Consider the following 17,200-nt stretch of genomic DNA (forward strand, 5'->3'; position numbering starts at 1 on the left):
TGAAACAAGGTCTGAGGATGGCCAGAAAGTGTAAGGAGCTGTACTTTTTTTGTCCTGTTTTCTTTTGCATTGCTGACCTCAGGTGGATTTCAAATGCAGAAAAGCAGAAAAGCACCAAAAAAGGCTGTTACACCTAAGGAATTTGGAGAGAGGAAATAATTGAATCTTTGAGGCATGACTCTTCCAAGAATTCTCCTTAGGAAAAGTACCTGTTGCTACATTCCTTTGTCTGAGCTAAAACTCATGATTTGCCTTCGGCATAAGACCTAAAGGATTAAAATGGATTTTAGATAGCAAAATCTCACAAATGGTAGTTGAACTGTTTGTCCACTGAGCTCTCTGAACCACAGCCATATAGCAAAATACTTGTGAAGAAAATGTAAGAAGTATCTATAGCTATAGTCCAGTATCTAGTAATCATCTATGAATTTATAAATATGAGTTGAAAATGTGCGAATTCTCATCATCAGGTACGGAGGACCTTGCAGTCAGAATGTAAAGGAAACATTTAGCATTAGCTGGATAACCTATCTTGCAAGCAAAGAGGGAATTATTGTTGCTCTAGTGGATGGCAGAGGGACAGCTTATCAAGGTGACAAGATTTTGCATGCAGTATATCGGAGACTAGGAGTCTATGAAGTTGAGGACCAAATCTCCGCAGTGAAGTAAGTAGAGTATCTCCCTGTATAACTGCTATATTTACATACCTACAAGAAGTAATGTGAAAAAAATATTAAATATGCGTCTCAGCCTTTCTTCTGGAGAGCTGAGGTCTCCAGCAAATAAGACAAGAAGACTTGTAGAAATTAAGTATTACTGAGTTGCTTGATGTCAGTGGGGTTTTGTGTGGTATATTAAGTCCATATACTAAGTCCACTTATACTAAGCCTAAGGAAATAGAAGCGTCAATGGTGAGAGGTAAGCCAACGTATTATCCCATTATTCTGAAGTGTTCCCTGTACGGGGAACCGACCTCAGTAACCATAGTGATTAGCCAAAGATCCATAGTGATGTACCACAGTGATTAGCTAAAGGTCAAATGTGAAGTTTGTAGAAAAACCAAATCCTGACACAAGCTTTATAGAGGTCAGATAGTCATAAACTTGCCTTCCATGCTATTTTAGGATAGTTATGAACAACAGGAAGTGTCTGAGATCCTCTGGTACTTCTTCCCCAATAGTTGCTCCCTTGCATCGAAACACTTACAGTGTTCCAAAGGAAAATAATTCCCTAAGCAGAAGTTTTGAGAGGGTGTGAAAGCTGAGGTTTTGCAAAGAAAGGCTGCCTGTTAAGCTTACAGATGCAGGAGCACTGCTAAAGTGAGCATTTAAAGAAGTGTTAGTTTGAACCCCACAGAGATGAGTGCAAGGCAGGAATAAGGAATTTAGTCTAGCCTTTGGTCTGGAATTTGTCACATCAGAGCATGGATAGATTTCTGGGTGCAATAGTAAATACCCGCATTCCCCCAGTAATAGACATACGTAACTCTGAGTAGCGTAGCTAGCAATGGGATGTACCAGTCCAGATTTCCACAGCTTTCTCCACTTGTTTGAGAACACTGCCTGTATTTACAAGTGTGTGTGAGGAAGGTATCTGTTCCTTCCTCTTTCTGCTTTGTGATAATTCATTTCCTCCTCAATGATATAAACACACCATTACCCTTTTCAGTGATAAATTAAACAGAATTGCTGTATATCATGTCAGGTTTTTCTATTAATCTATTATTTGATTTTCTTTCTTGAAACTTTTAGCAGCAACGGCATACTTGAAAATATCACGAGAGAATGTTTTCTTATTACTCTGAATCGTCACTCAGACATAGAATGTCAGACAGAGGGAACCTAAACAGATTCTGCAGTTGCAAAATCTGCTGAGACAGGCTGTGAAGAAATGACCTCAGACTTCACACTTCCCAGCTTTCTGTCAGCACCTAGACTAAATTTTTTTCAGTTAAATGCATTGCATTCCATCTTCTTGATCTAACACATGGTTTAAGATGCATGATTTTTAGAGAGGATCCTATATTCTACTGGGAAGTTCTTGGAGGGGCTTTTACTGTAGGAGGAACCTCAGGGATTAAGACAGCAATATAACAAACTGAATAATTTTTTGGCTTTTCTAACTTTGTCCCACCCAGACAGTGCTCTGCATTTCGGGTGATGTCGGTCAGTTGTGCTTTTCCTGGTAAAATAAGGCTAGCAGCTGCTGCTAAGTTTCCTGGGATGTATCTGAACCTATTTTGTTTATCTGTCACTCTTGAACCTTTGTGGTCTTTTGCCTCGTCCCTTTTTCTTTGCTGTTGCTAATACAGCTCTGGAAATACAGCCTTCAGACTGTGATGCAGGATTTTTGTAGGAGACCTGATACTTACGATTCTCTTTCATCTGTTTGACTACTGAGTGCATAAGGTACACCTTTCATCCATTGCAAGCTCATTACCTACTTGGAGCATTAGAAGATGTTTTCCTCATTATTATTTTTTATTATAGTAGCAATATGTGCTCTTCACTTTTCAGGCACATAAAAAAGAAAACTGATTGTGCCAGAGAATCTCTAATCTCAGAGGTTGATACTATTCCTCTTGAGAGATCAGAGTACCAACTTGTCGTAAAATGAGTGTGTTGAGCATCTTGCAGGATAAGGTCCGAATGTTAATGATAATCCAGCACCTTTGGCATTAAAACAATAATAGCCTGTGGGGAGGTAGAGCTATGGGAAATGAAGTATGGTTATTAGTAAGAGTACACTTTTTGAACTTTTTTCTCTGCATGCATGTGAGTGTATGTCTGTACATATCCATACGCACATATATATATATGTATGCACATGTACAACATGAGTATAATGTATGATGTTTAATCTAGTCTGGACTAAATATCCATGTGGATCCTAAGTATAAGAAAAAAGAACTTTTTTCTGAGAAGCCAGTTGGTCAGAGTCCTCATCCACTGGAACAAAAATTAATATGAATAAAGTATTAATTTCAGCATTTTTTATTCTTTCAAGAAAAATTCTTCCTTTTCCTCTGAAACATCTATTATTGAATAATTGATGCTTTGTAGAAATCAGACATGCTGATTGTCATTTTGCTCTAATTGGTGGGATGTGTGGGAAAAAGCGACAGAAAAATTATTTTTTGCTAATTTGTTATAATATTAGCAATCTTTTGTAATAATGCATTTATTTCTGTGATTTTCTTTTCCACAGGAAATTTATAGAAATGGGTTTTATTGATGAGAAACGAATAGCAATATGGGGCTGGGTAAGTGGCTGGGTTTTTTGTATCTGTCTTTAATCCTAATTCTTCTGTCCAAAATCTGTATAAAGTTTCTCCTACCACTGTTTGATGGTATTGCCAAAGTGGATAGTTCCTGTTAGTGCCTCTATACCTGCAATTGCAACAGTGCAAGCCCCCAGAAAGGGATTTTTGGCAGCTCAAGAGGGAATTTTGAAAAGCTTTTGTCTAATACATTGTTTGGACTGGAAGTTAAGCAAAATTGAAAGGTTTTAACTGGCTTTACTTTTAACTTAGGAATTTACTGGCCCTTTCCGATCTGAGATTAAGATAATGAAAAAATTCCTATGAATACCTCTCATCAGAAAATGTGATCCTTGCATCATTCTGAATCACTGTATACTTGGCTGGCTTTTCAATAGTCACTAGGGATGAATCTGGGTCTGAGGGGTGTACAACATTGACAACTTCACCAAGAAGCAGAAACATTGCAAAGTATAGGAGTCATTCCAAATAATTAGCCAGTCTATTTTTCATCTTTGATTTTTTCATGCACTTTGCTTTGTAACACTCCCAGAACCCTTTGTACCCAGATGTATTGCAAGTCTTTATTATTAAATGGCCAGATTCTACTACCCTTAGGTACTGAGAAATAGAGTAGCATACTTCAAGTACAAATTTTAGGATATCACTGCATTCTAATAGGAGAAAAATAAATTATTGGAATAGTTGGGGTTCTCCAGCAGCTTCAGCATAACAGAATTATATTATGCAGGAGAACGAGCTGATAAGCAACACTTGAGGGTCTCATGGATTAGGGACAGTACTGTAAGGAATACTTGCTAAAGGGGGTTGGAGGCCAGACCTATGTTGCCCACCCTTACTCCTGCTCTGAGTAAATCAGTATCAGCAGTAACAAGCACGACTAACTAAAAAAGTTTACAGAATAAACTGGTATAATAGCCATGCATTAACATTTTCCAATATTTTTCTCTTTATACATGTTCCTTTTTCTCTGATTATTATTCAGAAAGACCTTTTATTTAATTCTCTTTAACAGCCTGTTGTTGCCAGGAGAATTCTTCTGATCTGTCACTGTTTGTTTTGTGAGTTTTCTGCTGGTTTTTTGTTTGGTTGGTTTTGTTGGCCCAGTTTCATTGTAAGAAGCTTGCCCAGAAATACACTAGAAAATGGATCTTTGAAGATTCAGTTCAACTGTAACTACAGAAGTTACCTGATCTTAGATAGTACATGAGCAGGGTTGCTAAAATCTTTTTATGAAGCTGCTACCAACTAATATTTGGTCAGACATTGCTATAACACCAGGATAAAATGAGGTACCATATGGTGAAATTAAGTGACACAGACACTTACAAGTGAGTAATTCTAAAGTGACATTAAGTAAGTTAAGGCCACATGAAAATATTTTTTTTTAATCACATCATATTTTATTTCACTGCAGTGTTTCCAGAACCAGTTAAGAGATTCCACACATCTATAGCATTGTATCCCAGTAGTGGATATAATATTCAAATAATGGCACTATTGCCAAACCTGTCAATCTTTTTTTTCCATTTTTTTCTATTTATTATACCATTTCCTGGTCCATAACCTTTGAAAGGAGTTGAAAGGTGTCTCCCTATTTATAGCCTGCAGCTTGGCAGGTATGTATGAACTGTGTAGCTCATCGTACCTTCAGACTCACCAAATTCTTATGGATGGAAAAAGCTCTTAAATAACTACTAAAGTAATTCAGGTTTTGAACTCTATATCTCTGCTTCTTACAGTGCATAGATTTATCTGCCTGATCCTAATTCTTTACTTTTTAACCTTGTGGGCTGATTTTTTAAAATGATCAAATAAGCCAATCAAATGAGCTGGAAGAATTGTATGAATTATTGTTTCCATTAGCATATCCCTCACTGTCATTTCAAGATGGAATGTCAAAAGAAGGGAGGGACTAACTTAGTTTTGTACAAAAAAATATTTAATAATTTTGCTTATTTCCCTTAGTCTTTCATATGCTAGTGATGAGGTTGATAATCTTTAGAATTCTTCATGACCTCCCCACATTTTTATCCCTCCCTCCATTCCAAAGTTACTGTTTAGTAACCCATTATTTCCCAAAGACCTTATGCAAGTATTTTCCAACCCCAGTTCCACATCCTATGGATAGCCAAACAAAATGCTTTTTATTTACAGTATTTTCCTGTCTCAGCAACTGACCCCACACAGTTGCACAGATCTATTTTGATATACAGACTTAATTACTTCTTTAACGAACTTCCAGCTATGAATTTCTTCCTTGCTGGATCCAAGTTTGAGGAACCAGGCCAGAAAATAACAGGAACAGTGGCAAGCGGTAAGGAGGAATTGCTCCAACCTCAAGTTCTCAAGTAGCTGAGCCTGTTAGTACTGATGATGGGGTTGGTTCAATATGCCAATCATTAGCAAAAGCTAGGTAGTTTGTTAAGGGAGAGAAAAACCTATAACTCTTCTTGGAGGTGCACACTGAAAGGATGAGAGGCAATGAACACAAGTTGACACAAGAAAAGTTTTGTTTATGTTTTTAGGAAAAAAATTTATTATGACAGTGATCAGTGTTGAAACATGAGTAGAGAGGCTGTGTAACGTGGATGTGACTGATCAGCCTCATTTAAATATGAAGTTAACCCCATTTTGAGAGAGAGGTTGCCCTAGATTACCTTGAAGGATCCTACCAACTTAATTTTTTCAATGATTCTAAGTGGTAATAAGAGCAGTATCCTGTGATAAGCATTGAAGTAGCAAAGAAGAAGTGATTCAATAAAATTGTCTAATCTCTTTCACAAGAAATGATATCAGATCTATGTGAAATATTTTTTTTAATTTAAAAAGCTTTTGTTGCTTTGTCCTTCTTGCATTCAAAGTAAAATGTTTACTTTTGAATTAATTTGTATGAGTCAGAAAACAAAAGAATACTTCACCAATCATTTTAAACTGTCTGTGATTTCTCCCTAGTCCTATGGTGGGTACGTAACTTCTTTGGCACTTGGATCTGGCAGTGGAGTATTTAAATGTGGAATGGCTGTGGCTCCTGTTTCCAGCTGGGAATATTACGGTATGGAAACTTGTCATAAATACTGACTTGGAAAGCAAGATGTAGCATTTAATGACTTTCTAAATGAAATCATTGCAAGAGATTGGCAATGTGAAACTTAAAAACAGTACCATTACCTAGACATAAAACTCTTAAGACCTTAAGTTTAATGTTTTCCTTGCTGAAAATAACTGACTGCAACTGGCAGTTTGGAACAGACTTTGTCACATAGTAGAAGGTATGCCCAGATAATTCCATATGCACATCTGTAACAGTAAGTGTGTAAAGCCCTCTTGATAAACTGCTGGCATGATCTCCCTAAAAATCCTGCTAAAACAGTATCACTGAATTCAGTATCTCTGATGATTGCAAAATTATTTCCCAAAAGCAGTGGAAAAGAGAGGGAGTCAGTTGTGTCTGGTATTTTTTTTTAATTAAATATTTTTCCCTTTAGATGTTAGTCAGCCACATTTCCTGTGTTGTTGTGTTATGAGACATATTTATATTTATGTTTATTGACTTAGGCTCCGAACTGTTCAGAGGAAACAACTCCAGGAGTATATTCCCAGGGCCTTACTGTGTGAATAAAGCAGACATATACTGATACTTACTTGCAGACCTGTTAAGCTTTTGGCATGGTGTAAAGGAACCTTAGTGTAAAAAAGAATGATGGCATGCATGTTTTCTATGAGCAAAATGTGACACTTTGAACACATTTACTTAGCATATGGTCGTTTGCTAAGAAGTCTTGGTTATGAGAAAATTTTTTGGTTAAATGGGAAAGATTCCTTCCCTGACTGCTAGCACAGACATTCCTTGTATTTATGGTGTTTTGCAAACAAAAGGGAAAACATTTGTATGACACAGGAAGCATAGTCTTCATGTTTTCACTGGCATAAAGTTTTTTTTAAGAAATTTTCACTCATGATCACAAAATTATTTCCAGAATGCAGGCATTCTGGAAGCACTATTTTTGCAAAAATCCTTCAGTAAAAGAAGAGTTATAAACATTTGTCCAAGCATTAAAAATTGAACAAAGTTTTTAAGTTAAAGTAGATTAGACTGCACCATAGAAGTCTTTACTTTAGCTGAATTTTCAGGAGGGAGTTAAAGAATCTTGCTAAAAACACACTGTAAAATCCAAACAAGCAAGTGTACCTCCACTAAGGAAGGAAGGAAGGAAACAGAAGGAAGTCATGAATCATAAGTTTTGGCAAACAGATCATGTTAACATTAGGGTGAACTGTGTTAGGGACAAAACTACAGGATGCTACATATTTGAGTGTCCAAGTAGTATCAGTATGTCAGAGGATGTACTGGCTCCTACAGCTTCTAAATTCTGTCCCACTGTCTTTTAGATACACAGACTAGAGTCTGGACCATAATCTTTTCTCTGAAACCCTCCCACTTGCCTCCATTTTGTGTCAGAGTTAGTAACAGCTGAACAGTTATAAGATGGCAAGGGAAATTGCATTTGGGGACAATGTATATTTAAAAGCATTAGATCTGTGACTGTTTTATTAAAATTTGCAATTTATCTCCTTTTTCTTCCTCAGTGATTGACAAGCCACATCTTCCACTTAGTTGTTATAATGCAATTCTGCTGAGCTCTGTGGACTGTATCTGTTGTGCCTATATCATTTCCTGCTCCCCCTAGTTGCTGCATATATCCGTTCAATAGGAAAAGGACAATGTATATATCTGTATTTACTGTAGATATACATACACATCCCAGGTTGGAATGCTGCTCAGTGTCTCTTTTTAAGGTGTCAAAAATAGTCTATGTCATCTTTCCACTGTGCACTTCTATTGCCTCATTGGCTCATTCAACTGACTTCTGAAGTTCAACCCAATAGCATAAAGCAGTATCAGTTAATTACCTTTATCCACAAAACCTTCTGTTGGTTCCACAGATGAGTATCAAACTGCTATTTCTGCAAGGACTGTTTGAAGGACATTTATTAATTAACCTTCACAGTTGATTCTTTTAAAATATGTTTAAATTTGGTGTATTATGAGGAAACCCAGCAGAACAGATACAGTTAAAATTAACAACATCTAATTTGCTACATGTCACTGGAGACACAAAAATATCTGTACATTCTTTATCTATAGCTTTTTTCTTCTTTAATATTGCAGCATCTATCTACACAGAACGATTTATGGGTCTTCCTGTAGAGTCCGATAATCTTGAGCACTACAAGGTGAGAATTCTCTTTCTGTGTTGATCTGCCTTAAACTTGAATCACGCTTCCATGCACAAGTAGAACTGTGAAGAAAGAAAATGACCTGCCAGCTCTCATAGTGGCAGTCCTGTAGCAGCTAAGCTACTGCTGTGAAATTCATATCTCCATAGTTACTTGTGGTTTTGTATTTATCAATCCTAAATATGCTAAATTGAAGGTTCCTTATTTTCTCACTTGGACAAGTCAGACAGTTTTGCCAGTGCAAACCCTTAGCATAGAAAGAACTCATGTGAGAGAGGTTAAAATGTTGATGTTTATAAGGTTTTTGTTGGTACTGTTTAGCTGTGGTATGCAAACTGCTTCCTGCACATTTAGCTCTCATAGGCATACTAAATAGTCAGAACACCTTCCCCTACCTGGAACAGGTTGCCTTTCTTCTTTTCTCCACATTGACAGGAAGTCTCTAGCTTCCTCTAGCAGCACACATACCAGCTCTGGATACAGAGAAGCCTAAATTAACACCAAAAGAAGTTAATGGAAACACTCCTATTAAAAATTTTGGATCATGTTCTTAGCACCTATTCTCCATCCCAACTCAAAGAACAGAAATGCTCAATACTAAACTGCCCTGGTTGAGCTTTCTGCATAGCCAGGAATTACAGTGTTTAGGGAATGACACATGGCAAGTGCTGTGCTTTTTGTGAACTGGCCCTTAGAAAAGGCACTAAATATATATGGCTTCTATTATAATCTCCAATTGATATGAAGTCACTGCTGTCATTATTATGCCACTCCAACTGTTTGATTGTTGTTCTACTAGGTAATGAAAGCCTTTCACCTCTGTGACTGAGTGGTTTAAATTGAAGCTGCTGAACTGTTCTTTTTTCCTCTCAACAGAATTCAACTGTGATGGCAAGAGCAAAGAATTTCCAAAACGTAGAGTATCTTCTCATCCATGGAACAGCAGATGGTGAGGTTTGCAAACGGCAGTACAAATACAGAGCCAGAATCACTTTGTTTGAAAAACATTAAGCATCTTTCTATTCCTTCGATTAGGGTCAGTACTTAGATCTTTGGTAGATTTCCATATGACATATTATAAGATGCTTACTCATTCTTAGTAATGTCAACTGTATCAGTTGATAATCAGTGGACACAACTTAATGCGCTATAACTTTATGCTTTGTGGTATTTACACATTTTAACAGTCAATCTCTTTTTTTTTTTCTTTTTCAGATAATGTACATTTTCAGAACTCAGCACAAATCGCAAAAGCTCTGGTTAATGCACAGGTGGATTTCCAGGCAATGGTAAATAACCGACTATTTTCCATTTTGAACAGTGGTTTATTGCTTTATCAGTAAGCTTATCTGACATTTGGCAATGTTTTTAAGAACCCAGTTCAACTGAACATGCTTCGAAATCTGGCAATTGCTAGTGTATTTGTTAATCGTCATAAAACAGTTTCTTCCTCAAAGGATTTGCCTGCTCTTTTTTTTTGTTCTCTTTCTTGCCCTTTGGATGCTAGCAGGGTTTCTGTCTTGTCAAGAATAACTTACAGGCTTTTAAAATCAGCCAGGGAGAAGAATGAGAATCCAGCTTCCTTATGAAAGTTGCTAGTAGTTAGTAAAAGAGAGGAAGATGAAGGAGCTGGCTTCTGGGGCCAAAACCATCACTGATCCTGATGGTTTCTACCTTGAATCGGACATGCCTGCCACAGGCATGAGGTGAAACAAGCAAAAAGGGTATAAGGTATCCAAGTAGTATATCCAGGATCAGAAAAAAAACAGTTCTCCACAAAACTTGCTTCGGGTGGCAGATGCAGGCAAAGAGAGAAACACATAGGCAAGAGGTTAGAGGATATAAAAGAGGAATGAACATGGGAAAGTAGTTCTGAATTACACGCTAAGCTCTGTTTCTGCACCTTTTTTCTCAGGGCTAATGACCAAAGTGTCTGCCTGCTATCAAACATACTGGCCTTCTGCCTGAGTCCACTCTCCCAGGCCCATGAACTCCTCAAAAAGGGATCACAAAGGGATCCCCCTTGTACTTGGGTTTTGTAGGCCCCACATTTTCTGACTCCTTCACTGGTATTTCTCAAGTATCTGGTATACTGTATGCAGTTGTCATTCTAGTTCAGCTATGGGGAAATGTCAGTTATTTAGCATGATTCATGTGTATTTTATTTGCAGTACACCATTCATAATGTCCATGGTCCTGCAGTAATGCAGGATGTTTTGAATAGAAGTCCACAACATTTACCTGAAAGCTTGTTGCTTAGAGCCTGCTATTCCTAAGCAAGACTGTGACCCCTATTACCAAGCCATACAGCAAGTCAAGGTCATTTCAACCCTAAAGGCATATCAAAGCTCTTTTACCTGACTTGATAAAACTGACTTGTCAGTACCGAGGCAGTAATGCTTACTCTTGGATTACAGAAGGTTTAGAAACATTTTTTCAGCAAAAATATGAATACACTGATGAAAAGAAAAAGATTAGCAAGTCCCTCTGTTTTCTTGAGACATCCACTTTCTTCTATATGGTAATAAAATAAAGTTCCTGTATTGTTAACTGTTGCAGAATTGAAAACATAACATAGGGGTTTTATGGCTTTTTTTTTCTTTTTCAGTGGTATACTGACCAGAACCATGGAATTCCAGGCCTTTCCAGCAAACATCTCTACACACATATGACCCACTTCCTCAAACAATGTTTTTCTTTGTCAGAATAAGTAGGCTATTCAGAGCATGCTAAGGCATCTGATACATTTCTGGGAGAACGCAATGATAACAGTGCCCAGGTTATATAGTTTTCAGGTGAATTGATAACAGAAACTTTGAAGTTTTAAACTTGATGTTTACATCCACTTTTGATATTGTATGTTAGCAAATGTTATGCTAATACATGTTTTGGCACATTTAACACCCGTTTGATAGAAAAAATAAAATCAGAATGTAAAATGCCATGTGCATTTATTGCCATCTTTCTTAAACTTACATTCTGCAATCCAAAGATAGGTGGTCCATTGCAAAGGCACACTGCCAGATGAATATGCTTGCATTTGTTAACTACAACTGTAAAATGAGAAAGGACAAAGAAAGCAGTGAAAGTACCTAATTAGCATCCTAACAAGAAACAGTTTCTCAAAATTTATTTCCCATTTCTTGGAAAGAATCCAAGTAGGGATAGGAACCACACAATATTTAAAGCTGAATTTGGATAATTATTGAGAATATTGAGTGCTGCGTTAAAATTTTATTCAACTCTTACTTGAAACCTTGATTCTGCAGAACTCTCAGTGTTCAGGTTTAAATATGAAAGCGGGACATTCATGATAGCTATTTTATCTCAGTGTTTTTTCTCCCTCTATTCAGAATATGTGAGCCATATTTGCCTGTTTTTATTCTCTAATCATCACCTCAGCATTCAAATTAATCTCAACGTCATTCATCCCAGACTGGAGGGGAAGGATCAAAGGATTATGCAGGCTTTCTTTGCTTTGTTTCCAGTGAAACTATTTTAGAGAGTCTTTTAAAAATGCTAGAGGCTAATAATGATTGGAATACTTGTATTCTTTTGATTAGTAATTAAATCAGTCCTGTCATAATATAAGAATATGAACAAGGTAATTGGCAAGTGATCCATTGTAGATTAAATGATTCTCTGGTCACATGTTTAAAAAATTCTGAGTTAGCGTACTGTGTAAGAACCATGGTCTGCCTAACACACTATTTCATCTCTGCTATTAGCCAATGATAGTACAAAGTAACCTGAAAAAGATTGTGGAGTAGCCTTCCCACAAAGCAAGCTGCTTCCTTACTCTCAGTCAGAGATCAGTTGCTGCTTCTTTGTGGAAAAGCAAGGGGTTTCATTTGACCCTCTTGACAAAAACATGCGGTTTAGCCAAAATCATTAAAATGTGGAAGTGATTTGCTATGTAACAGCTTCCTTCGTTTTGTTAATGGCAATAGCAAATCTGATTTTCCACACATGAGAACATTCCTCAGACACATCTTTATGTAAATGTAGTTGCCAAGCTGTTTGTAATGGTTAAATTATACTTTGATGGGAACTCTTCACAAAATACTCAATTAGTTCAGGTTTTTTTGGAAATGCTGCCAATTACGTGACGTTAATGAGCTTTTTGTTGGTAATGTAATTAAAATTCAACTGCTATAATGGTTAAAGGAAAAAATTATAGCTCTAAGAAAGTTAACATTAAGCAAATATAACATGAAGTGGGGCTAATTAGATGTTGATTATATAGTCCTATGTGCATTTGCTGCACACAACAGTAGTCTCAGGAAAGTGGTTATTTTACAAATAACTAATAGAATTCTGTTGAAATTACTGAGATTTAACTCTCAATTTCTTATATTGATACAACACCACAGAAACCATCGCAAAATTGTGGCGAAAGAGAGAAAAATCAAGCTCTTATCCCAGATGCTTAAAGGTTTTAGATACCTGAATGTTTTAATGGGAACCTAGAGCAATTTTCAAAAAAGCATGGTATCAATCTCACATAAATATCAATATATTAAGTTCTCTTTAAATTCCTTCACTTTTATTTTTATTTTTTCTTTCAAAAATCCTATAAGCTCTGGAAATTTGGCCAGATCAATTGGCCCTTTGAGGAGACTATAAATAATAAAGTGATGCAATGTGTTGTTCACACCCTGCCCACAGGTCTGTAGTCAGAAGCTTCTGGAAGTGTTTGGAATAAGGGACATTTCAGGAAAATCTGTCAAATAAAATAACAGAAGGTGTCTCTTTCCCAAGGGATGCATTAGCTGTTTCATTTTTAATCTGCCCTTATGTCTGTTTCCTAAGGCAGTCAGAGACACATCTTCCAAACTGTCCACCATTTACCTTGCCTTGTAGGAAGCAGCTGTGGGGATAAAACATGAAAAAAGAAGTGCATCATGCTGCTGTCAGTTTTGCTTCATTGTTTTTCATGTTGTTAATTTATTTGCCTTACACAGTGTTCTTGCCAAAGAATGGGAATATGTCTTCAGCAGAGAACATTTACACTGAGCTGCTGGAATAATGTCTAACCTGAAAGCTTTATGATTGAGCAACCATGTATTTTGATGACCTGGGGGAAAATGTCCTAGGATGCTGTGAGTGTCAAAAAAACCCTCTTAAAAAGATACACAATGTCAAATTGCTGGCCTGTGCTAATAACAGGTAACGTTACAGTCATTCGTTAGAAATGGTGCAGAGCACTTCAAACCTACCATCACAGTATCACAGAATCACAGAATGGTTGGGGTTGGAAGGGAACTTTGGAGGTCATCTTTCCCCACCTCCCTGTTCAAGCAGGGCCACCTACAGCCGGTAGCCCGGGACTATCTAGTATCTAAATATCTAAAAGGATGGAGACTCCATAACCTCTCTAGGCCACCTCTGCCAGTGCGCAGTTACCCTCACAGTAAAAAAGTGTTCCCTTATGTTCAGACAGAATCTTCTGTGCTTCAGTTTGTGCCTGTTGCCTCTTGTTCTGTCACTGGGCACCACTGAAAAGAGCCTGGCTCCATCTTCTTTACAGCATCCCTTCTGATATTTATATACAGTGGTAAGATCCTCCTGAGCCTATTCTTCTCTAGAAAGGGAACTTTTTCCATAGAACCATAGAATCTTTGGGTTGGAAGGTCATCTTTTAAGGTCAACTAGTCCAACCCACCTGCAATGAGCAGGAACATCTTCCTAGATCAGGTTGCTCAGAGCCCCATCCAACCTGACCTTGAATGTTTCCAGGGATGGGGCATCTACCACCTCTCTGGGCAACCCATGCCAGGGTTTCACCACCCTCATTGTGCAAAATTTCTTCCTTGTATCTAGTCGAAATCCACCCTCTTTCAGTTTAAAACCATTACCCCTTGTCTTATCTCAACAGGAATCAAGCTGAAGCTAACAAAAATACATTTAATGATTAGCCTTATATACGAATAAAAAGTATATGTATCTATACTGCGGCTATAAAATATGGTATGTTAAGAGCCAACCAATGTTGTTATGAAACTAAGAAATTGTAGCTTTTATGACAAGATTTTCTAAGCTGATGAATGAATATCCTCAGAGTTTTGCTTCCCAGTTTCAAATGTTCTAGAGGATCTGGTTTTCAGAAAATGCTGAGCACTTTCTGCTCTTCTTTTCTAATTTGAATAAGAATCTCCCACTTCAGATACCCAAAAATACCACTTCAGAGAATGAAATTTATTCTTCAAATATCTGTCATATAAACAAGGTATACAAGCCTCTGCAGATGGGACATAGTTCGTCTGAATTAAGTAGACAGGCCGTTGATAAATAGCCACAGATACAGTTGTTTACAAGCCAGTTTCCACTATGAATCCTGTTTAGCTTTTACAAAGTAAAGCTAGAGCTGCAAAGCAAAACCTGTTTTATTCTAGGAACTGAAGTGTACACAAATAGTAGAAAACTACTGGTTCCACTCCAAACCATTCATTCCCCAACACCTATTTTCATCTTGTACCTCATTCATGCTGTGCGAGTTGTACATTGTGAATGAACATGCAATCCTCATACCTCAAACATGGAGCCATATGCTTTGCTTCACTTAGGATTACTGCAGCTGCAAAGAAGAAAAGGCTTGAAGAGAAAACAGCATTAGTAGAAAACCAAGTATAAGCCCAGCCAGGCTCCAGAATATGATTAGCGTTATACTCATTTTACTCAGATATCAAGTCAAATTCAGACTACATTCAATACTTTCCAGTTTGTCAGTCAGTTCCAATTACAAGGCACAGCTGTTTAGAACATTTTATAGAGTCATTTGAAGGCTCTATATTTAATCTGAATAATTCATAGTATTTGCTAAGAGCATTTGGTATTACTTTCAATTATGAACATTGTCTTCTCAGAATGTAAAGTAACCAGTACATAGTTGGCCAGCTCTTCTGCTTGCGCACATTGATGCAGCTCCATTGACTTCAAATGCAGCTATTCCACTTTATGTGAGTAGACAGTGTGGGCTACAGCATAGTTACAGAATCACAGAATCACAGAATCATTAAGGTTGGAAAAGACCTTTAAGATCATCAAGTCCAACCGTCAACCCTACACCACCATGCACACGAAAGCATGTCCCGAAGTGCCACGTCTACACGTCTTTTGAACACTTCCATTGATGGTGACTGTACCACCTCCCTGAGCAGCCTGTTCCAATGCTTGACCACTCTCTCTGTAAAGAAAATTTTCCTAATATCTAGTCTAAACCTCTCCTGAAGAGCTCTCTTACAATAGCTCTCTTTCCTGAGGCACAAACCCGTCGGCATCCGCAAGCAAGGAGTTGCATGCTCCCGAAAGGCTTAGAGACCCTAAACTAATCTTCCGTTTCAGAAAGCCATTCTTGCTCTCCGAAGTGTAGCCATGGAGTTGCATACATACATACGCACACATTTGTGTGTGTTATGTATATGTACACATATATGTATGTAACATGATGCATGTGTTTTATGTATGTATGTGTTTACACATATGTTCTTCCTACATATGTTGTGATAATTCTCAGAAGGAGAATGCAGGGCTCTTTTGGTGGATTGTCACGTAGCAAGGATAGAAAAATAAAAGGGGCTGCAGGGCTCAGCCTCTGAACTCACGGTCAACAAGGTTAGGGAGAGAATGCTTTCTGTGCAGGGTAAGAAAGAAAAGGGTATGGGCCTGTAGTCATACCCCAAGGTACATCCTCCTCCCTCCCATGTTCTTTAGATATGTAATGGATAATAATATAATAACAATATATATTGAAGGAAGAAATACACAGAAAAATGTGGGGATTTCACTTTTTTAAAAAAATTTGTTGGGCATGCTTTTACTTTTTTACTTTTGAAAGCCAACAACTTCCTATGTTCATTAAATATTCAACTTCTGACAATTTAAATATTCTTAACTATTTTTGTCTTATACCAACAGTTAAAGAGTTGAGAGAAACATCCTAGAAAATTATGATATTCAGAGTATGCTAGCCAGTTATAACAAATATATTGGTCCTATTTTTCTGAAAAGCCATGCCAGCTGGAATTGTCACTGCTAGAGCACCAGGTTCAGTGTGCATCTGGTAAGAATTCTGCTTCTCATTTTACCTCTTCTGTAACTTTTCCCACAGATTTTTTGTCCAGTGAATGCAGTACACTGTCCTTAATAGCAGCCTTTACCTAGTGCTGAGATGATGGTGCAGGAAACTTTGATCAAATACAGTGAACCCAAGATACAGATTTTTTAATGACTCCAAGTGAATCATGAAAAACATTACAATGAAAGTTCCCTGAAGGCAGGTGACTTTCAGGTTCTGTCTCTTCGTCTGACTCAGTTGAAGTATTGTCTCATATGTGAACTATAATATAGAGGAGAGTCAGGTTGCCCTTGACCTTTGCCAAAAGGTGCCATCTAACTATTGTATTTTACAATGTGAGAGGAAAAAACCTGAGCATATATGCATGTTTCATACACTTGTTACAATTTTCTACTTCTGTTTGTTAACTCTTGTTTGGTGTGCTCTTGGAATATGTATTACTATCAGTTCAGTTATGGCAACTGAAGGTTGCATTGTTCTTGATGGCAGTTGACTTCTTTCCTGTACCTTTTATTGTCTGGGTTTCACTTGGAAAACAAATAATCAGTCACCTTCTAGATGCTAGATGACCTGCTAGATGATATAGCCTGTGTAACAACCTG

At 37.4% G+C, this 17,200-nt stretch overlaps 1 protein-coding gene across 1 annotated transcript in view; it reads left to right on the forward strand.

Moving 5' to 3' along the window:
- Window positions 1–12,071, forward strand: part of FAP (fibroblast activation protein, alpha) — a 41,535-nt gene extending 29,464 nt beyond the window's left edge. The window contains exons 20-26 of the mRNA XM_010296205.1: window positions 471–665; window positions 3,208–3,262; window positions 6,236–6,335; window positions 8,454–8,518; window positions 9,398–9,470; window positions 9,737–9,810; window positions 11,130–12,071. Coding sequence (XP_010294507.1) covers window positions 471–665; window positions 3,208–3,262; window positions 6,236–6,335; window positions 8,454–8,518; window positions 9,398–9,470; window positions 9,737–9,810; window positions 11,130–11,231 — 664 coding nt within the window. The 3' untranslated portion in view covers window positions 11,232–12,071. The remainder of the gene's footprint in view (window positions 1–470; window positions 666–3,207; window positions 3,263–6,235; window positions 6,336–8,453; window positions 8,519–9,397; window positions 9,471–9,736; window positions 9,811–11,129) is intronic.
- The last annotated feature ends 5,129 nt before the right edge of the window (window positions 12,072–17,200 follow it).

Source organism: Phaethon lepturus, unplaced genomic scaffold (assembly GCF_000687285.1).
Source record: "Phaethon lepturus isolate BGI_N335 unplaced genomic scaffold, ASM68728v1 scaffold6481, whole genome shotgun sequence".
NCBI lineage: Eukaryota > Metazoa > Chordata > Aves > Phaethontiformes > Phaethontidae > Phaethon > Phaethon lepturus.